The sequence below is a fragment of the Parasteatoda tepidariorum genome, chromosome 5 (assembly GCF_043381705.1).
Source record: "Parasteatoda tepidariorum isolate YZ-2023 chromosome 5, CAS_Ptep_4.0, whole genome shotgun sequence".
In the NCBI taxonomy this organism is placed as follows: Eukaryota; Metazoa; Arthropoda; class Arachnida; order Araneae; family Theridiidae; genus Parasteatoda; species Parasteatoda tepidariorum.
Window position 1 is genome coordinate 66,474,765 of NC_092208.1, and position 7,431 is coordinate 66,482,195.

The window sequence follows — 7,431 nt, forward strand, 5'->3', positions numbered from 1 at the left end:
AATAAATTATTGTGATGGAAAAAAATTATTGAAAACTATCCAAACATTGACGGCAGTAATACCACAAACGTTGTAAGACCTTGCGAGCGTCATGTGCGAGCTTCACATCTCATAATAATTTGTAGCATCAAGTTTGCCAACTCTATGTCGCATTTCGTACAACTGTAGTGAGTGACAGTGCTTGGCTTCTACTGTGTGCAGCGGCCTGTAAACACGTTAGCATGGATACTACTCAGGATTATGGCAATAAATTATTGTGATGGAAAAAAATTATTGAAAACTATCCAAACATTGACGGCAGTAATACCACAAACGTTGTAAGACCTTGCGAGCGTCATGTGTGAGCTTCACATCTCATAATAATTTCTAGCATCAAGTTTGCCAACTCTATGTCGCATTTCGTACAACTGTAGTGAGTGACAGTGCTTGGCTTCTACTGTGTGCAGCGGCCTGTAAACACGTTAGCATGGATACTACTCAGGATTATGGCAATAAATTATTGTGATGGAAAAAAATTATTGAAAACTATCCAAACATTGACGGCAGAAATACAACAAACGTTGTAAGACCATGCGAGCGTCATGTGTGAGCTTCACATCTCATAATAATTTCTAGCATCAAGTTTGCCAAGTCTATGTCGCATTTCGTACTACTGTAGTGAGTGACAGTGCTTGGCTTCTACTGTGTGCAGCCGCCTGTAAACACATTAGCATGGATACTACTCAGGATTATGGAATTTTTTTAATTTTGCAACTACACAGTGATTTTTCCCCATTTGTTGTGCATTAAATGAGTATCATGACAAAAATCTGGCACTAAAAATAGGAGGAAATTTTCTCGTGTTCAGCCCTACTACCTCAATAATTAGGGTTTATTCACAAATATATTGTCTGTAGAGGAAAAAAATGTAAGTAACCTTTTTACTGTGCCCGGAGTTTAGGTGTGATGCTATAATTCAGGCTTTATACTTTCTCCAAGCTGTAATTCATTTTCCGTTTAGCATGCGCACATAAAGATAAACAATCATATGGATTTTTTGGACAAATCTTGCAGTCGAAGTTACGTGTCTTGTCCGTCATAAAACAAATTTGTATTTTGGTTTGCATGACAATAACATTTCATCAAAAATTCCTTCTGGTTCAGGATTAAAACGAAAATAATTGCTTCTAATCAGCAAGTAGACAGTTTCAGATACATTAACGAATTTGTAATTCAATAAGAGCTTAACTAAGATACTTAGACTATCGAATCTGAGAAATAATATAACTTATCAGAATTACTTGGATTGTTTTTTAACACGGCAGTTTCCAAGTTTTGTTTTACAAATGATTTTCATGAACTTTGTAGGTTTTCAAAATAAAAAAGCAGACATAAAACTTTAAAGATGAATATCTTTCTCATGAGGTTCAAAATTATCTCTTTTGACAATTTTGGGAATTTTAGGTATTGCTATGATTATTTATTTTACTCAACGTAAGGGCTCGAAATTTTGATAGAGCACAATTCAAAACAATTTAGGAAAAGTCTGAAAATATGAGCGTCAAAGCTAGCGTGTATCTTTAAAATCAATATTAGAAATGGCGAAAATGAAACCCCGCTTAAAGTGTACCTTACGTTGTTTCTAATTTAAAATATAGGTGTCACCCTCTCATAATATCAAAAAAATCGTTAATCAACAAAAGACAGGCTCTAGTGAGGAATTTTGAAAAAATTGTATTTTTGAAATTTGATTTCTCATGAACTATTCGACGAGTTTCGTTCTAGTTTTGTATTTTGCCATTTAAAATTACAATCTCTAAAGTAATGTAAATAATTGTGCATTTTACTATTCAAAACTTTTTCAATATTGTCAAAATAATGAAAAGATTAAATATTATCGGATACTAGGTATTTTGTTTAATATTATTCATGTGGTTTGGAACATTTCATAACAATATTCATAAAAAGAAAAATAATGAAATGGTAAACTCTACCTAGAACAAATCCATCTTTACTCCATTGAACGGCTCCAACTTGATTGCCAATGTGACATTGCAGATCTGATGACTGGCCTTCTATGATTTCTGTATCCTGTGGTTTTACCCTGAAGTATTGTTGGTTACATTCACCTAAAATATACAATTATATATATATTTATTTAAATAGTATTAATTTATTTAATGAATTATTTTGTAGACATATTTGTGCATTTGTAAAAGTTACAATATCATCTTTCATCAGTCGTAAATTATTAAGATAGATTGAGACAGCAAAGATTTATTAACTGGATATTTTAGTTTGATATAAGGTTTTTCTTCGATTTTAAAACGCTCTATTGATATGATGCCTTGCTTTTTTTAAGACCTGTAAACGGAGTTGGAATAGGCTGAACTCAATCCGTTATGACAAGATTCTGGAATACTACCCAATTAAAAGATAGCCCATAGCTGCAGATGCCATTTTTCATGATAGGCTGATCTAAATCTCACAAATTAGAATATTCGCTTGAATATTCCCTAGCACGTGACTCAACAAGCATTTTACTAAGTGATGATTGATTTTTGATTTTTGGTTTTCGTTTCGAGTTAAAAATTGAGCTGATATTCACAAATAGACAATTTGCTACTTTAATTATAATCGGAAAATAGTATTGGCGCAATACCACATTACATTACTAAAAGGTAGATCGAACAACAGAAGATGGTAACAGTCACCCAACCTCCGCACCACACTTCTTTACCACTGAACGGTTGTTGAACTTCATAGGCTCTGCTACCGTCGGGGACATTACGATAGAGTGGATTCCGAACCACTAATATACGGTCGTAAGAAGAGAAAACTGATCGGACAACCAGCTTTTAAAATAGGAAATCGAAAGCTGGATTAAGCAAGGGTTGGCGATGACCAAAACCACCAGGCTGACCGGAAGGGGAGTTCGTGAGTGAGAGAGAGAGAGAGAGAGAGTAAAAAAAAGTCTTAAATAATCGCGTTATAAAAAAGTGAGTGTTTAATGGTAAAAGTGACTTTCAATTTTTAAATCTCCAAAACAGTAATTATATTTTCATGATTATTTTAATGCATGTTTAATAAGCATTATACATATATTAAAACATATATGATTTATGATCATATATGATTTAATATAGTTAAATAGATTAAATCCTATATTGTTTTAAGTTAATAAAATGATTATGTTAATTAAGAAGTGTTTTATAAATAATTTATCCATAAATTTATTTTTAAATTAAGAAGTGTCTTATAAATAATTTATCAATAAATTTATTTTTATTCAATCTTATACTTAGCCTTACACGCATTGAGATAAACAATCTTACTCAACTATCAAACAGCATTTACAAAATAATGTAAATATATACATTGAAAAGAGAGAGAGAAAAATATATTTTTCTAATTTTAAAAGCTTAGATTTTGATTTTGCGAATTAAATAAAATAGTAACATAACATGCTTTTATGTTTAAGTTACAAATTTCTATTTATTAATAAATTCTAATTGAAATTTAATTTCTCCGGAGTAGTTTTCTCTTCCACTCTTGTTAGGATAATTTTTAAACTCTATTAATTTAATTTTTTTTTATTTCAAGCGTTATGGTTTTCATTTTGTTAAGAAAGAAAAGCGCTTATTAAATTATGGAATATTGCTTTTTATTTAATAACAATGCTTTCCCTTATGTAAGGTTCCTTAAAATCATAAGACAAGATTAAAAAAATAAAATCACTGTAAAAAATTTTAACTTAAGTTGATAATACATTTTTTCAGAAAGGAATGCGCTATTTAGCTTTTTAAATTTGTTATGCAAAATAGTTTATTACCATTTAGTTACTTAGAATGTACCAAGAAAAGCATAAACAGAGCACGAAATCTCTGTTTCATTGCTAATTTTCTTGAAATTATTCATAATCAATAGTGTTTAAGTTACTATTGTTTTTAGGTATAAAAACTACAGTTTTGTACTAGTCGGATGTGAATATGTGAATAAAAGATGTATTGGATTCACTGAATAGTTTTGACGTTGAATTGATGGAGGTGAAAACCGAATCGATAAGACTAAAAGTTTGAAAAAAAGAAAAATCTTATTGTCTTATTTTACTAAACAAATTTAAAAACTTTATATAAATCCACTGCAAACAAATTGACTATATCACGGTTGAACGCTTAAACAACTTTTCTGACAGTAAACTTTACTACCATTCACTGCTGATCAATAAAACCGTACTTTAAACCTTATTACAATGGGAATTTATATTTCAAGGTCAAATTACAGAAAAGTACCAGTACTTTGGGTGCATCATCCGTAAAACCTATTTTACCGTAAAATCCTTTTTCATTGTGAAAAATAATAGTAACTCTTACATTAATATCTACTTAATGGAAGTGATTCAGAGATTTTGCTATAATTATTACTGTAAAAATTACGGTATATCAAATCTTTTGTCCCGTAACATGTTCCAGTAAAAATTAATTTTACTGTAAAAAGTACCGTTATCTTAGTGCCGGTATATTTTACCATAACTTGATCCGGAAATTTTTAAAATGTCACTATTTCATTACTTCTATTACATTAAATGTAAAAGAAGTGCGATAATACAGTTAAATTAGTCCCGGTGTTAAGTTGAATGGTATAATGTTTCAATTTATCACACAGTTTGATTACACTGTTTCATAAATTATGTCTGTAGTTAAAATATCTGAACAAAGGATACGTTGCTTTAAACATGCTCTAATACAATTTTTCAAAGTTTGTTTCTCAATTATTTCAAAACAAATTTTCAGTTCTCTAATTTTTTTACCATCGAAACCACAAAGTAAAAAACTTACCGGTATTTCTGTATAAACTCTCTATTCTTAACACAATAAAGTCTTCCGGTAAACTAATAAGCTTTCATTTTAGGGAAATCACTCAATTACATTAATTACAAGCGAAAATAATGGTATCATTCAATCTTTAAGCTTATGATAAGTTTTTTTTAAAAAAAAAAACGTCTTTTATCTGATAAGACGTAACGCTTCTATTGTAAGGAACATTTTTGCCTTTCTAGATTTAGAAGACAATGGATGAAATGTGTTGTTCTCCAACGAAATCGCTTCATTATCTTAAGACAAATTACGCGCCTTTGTTTGCGAAGCTTAAAGACAGTCAGTGAGAAACTGATGCGATCCAATTAGCACAAGACTCACAACGCTTTCCAACAATATATCACATTTAATGAGAAAAATGAATTTAACACTGTAAATGAATACATATAATTATTGAGTAGGAAAGTGACGTGAGTTAAAAGAATGGAAATAGTCATACCTGTTTATATTTTATTCTTTAGTAAATTGTGCTTATTTATTTTAAATTGTTAATGCATTGAGAAAAGAAAGTACTGTCGAAGCTACCAAAAGTTATTGAAATTTATAGTGTCTCTTGCTCTATAAGAACACCAAAAAGCTTGATAATTTTAGCTGAAGTGCTTTGGAAATAATATTGGTAAAATTAACAATAAAATATTATTTAATAATGAGTGATAAAACTTGGTGAAGGTGGTGAAATTTGGTAAATACATATCATGTTACTTTAAAGCATGGCATAAAAACCTATCATTCTGCTACTTTTACTTTTTTGTATTTTTTACTAAATGTGAGGTTATAAAAACTGTAATTTTGAACACCAGAAATCTCAGTGAACCGCTATCATATAATGAAAAATTTACCAAGCGAATGGTTTAAATGCCGTGGATTTTAGTTTTATTAACCATAATTAAATATTTCTTAACCAGAAATGTTATTATATAACAGAAATTAAATGAATTTTTTTTTCTCTGTGAAGGAGATGCATGGTACTAACATCATATAGATCTCCTAAAAGCCCATTTATTATATATTTGAGTAAACTTATTTAAAACTTAGATAGTTTGAGTCTCAACTCTTAGGTATCAGTATTGAGTAAATTAAAATTTGAGAGAAAGAAAGTTCGATGGAAAATTTTTTTCATATAGGCATAAAAAATATTAAATAAAACTAGTTGGAAAGTTTAAGTTAATTTTAATTCATAATTAAACATGTCAAATAAATGTAAAGACTGGTTTCAAACTTTTTATCAAACTTTTACTTGATTGTGCTATATTTTATTTCTTTATTTTATTTCTATTAAAAAGCTAGATCTGTCCACTAAGTTAGATCTGAGATATTCTTTTAACTTAAAGAAGCTTATAACAGTTACAGTTGGCTTCGTTTTGGCGTAAAAAGAACTTGCAAATGAAATGAATTCATTCGCATGAATACTAATAGTGAATAATTGCACAATTTGATTTTGACCACGTTAAAAATTTTGATCACGTTACCGCGATACCGTACGAACATGTAAGAGACAAAACTAAATCCCCTCTTATTTGGGCAATATGCTTTTTTTGGACTTGTATATTATTTTGAATTTTGACCAAACGATTTTAAATCCTCAAATACTTGATATTATTCTTATTGAAAATAAGTCGGAACAGATGGTTGCAGAGATGGCTAGTTTCAAATTAAATTTAAAAACCATTACTTAATAACTTTTATTTCATGTAATGTGCGTTGAATCATTTAAAACTAGCAAAACACAGTCTGATTTCACCACTTCGCAAATCTTGATTGGCTCGTACGGGCATTAATGTAAAGCATCAATTTGAACAAACTCTTGATAATTATAATAACAATTCTAATCTCCTTGTTTTAGAAATTAGTTTTTATATAAATTTATTAAAAATTTAGATTATTTAGATAATTTTGAATAATTGAGACACAATATCTGTTACGTAGAAGATTAAACTAGGTTTCGAATACAGCATTTACAGAAATAATATTTTTATATATGTCTTTAAGGACATTGGAGAGAAAAAAACCTAAAAGTATACAACGTGAAAAATTTTTTAGATCTACTTTACAAATCTGAGATTACTCTGATGTCGTTAATGTTTACAAAATCGAATGCTTTTTTTTCATCCTACCTATTGAATTTTAATGAAAGACCATATGGCTGAAAAAATAACAGCAAACGTATTTTGATAGGAAAGAAACTGGTTACCTTTGGCTATCGGCTGAGTCATCGTCACAATCCTAACTGTGCTGTGTGTCATTACGGTAATATGACATTTCAGTAACTACTTATAGTAATATTAGTCAAACTGTATCAAACATTAATTCTGAGTTTTAGTGAATTCAAAGATATAAAAAGATGAAGAGATATGCCTCTATAACCTATAAAATATATATTTCGAACAAACGCGTGTCAGGAGCTGAATTCATTAAATTAGTAACTAATATTTAATTATTACTTCTAACATATTTAAATCTATTCTCGAAAATCGAGAATATCTGAGGTGCCGTCAATCTAGAATTAATTATGAAATCTGCAGAATTAAACAATCCAATTTTGATTATAAAACCTAGCACGTGACTCAACAAACAT

The 7,431-nt window shown here is 29.4% G+C and overlaps 1 protein-coding gene across 1 annotated transcript in view; it reads right to left on the reverse strand.

The window, feature by feature from the left end:
- The window catches only part of LOC107441037 (nephrin), a 342,812-nt gene that overhangs the window by 212,572 nt on the left and 122,809 nt on the right, over positions 1-7,431 (reverse strand). Inside the window, exon 2 of the mRNA XM_043050259.2 lies at positions 1,974-2,108. Coding sequence (XP_042906193.1) covers positions 1,974-2,108 — 135 coding nt within the window. The remainder of the gene's footprint in view (positions 1-1,973; positions 2,109-7,431) is intronic.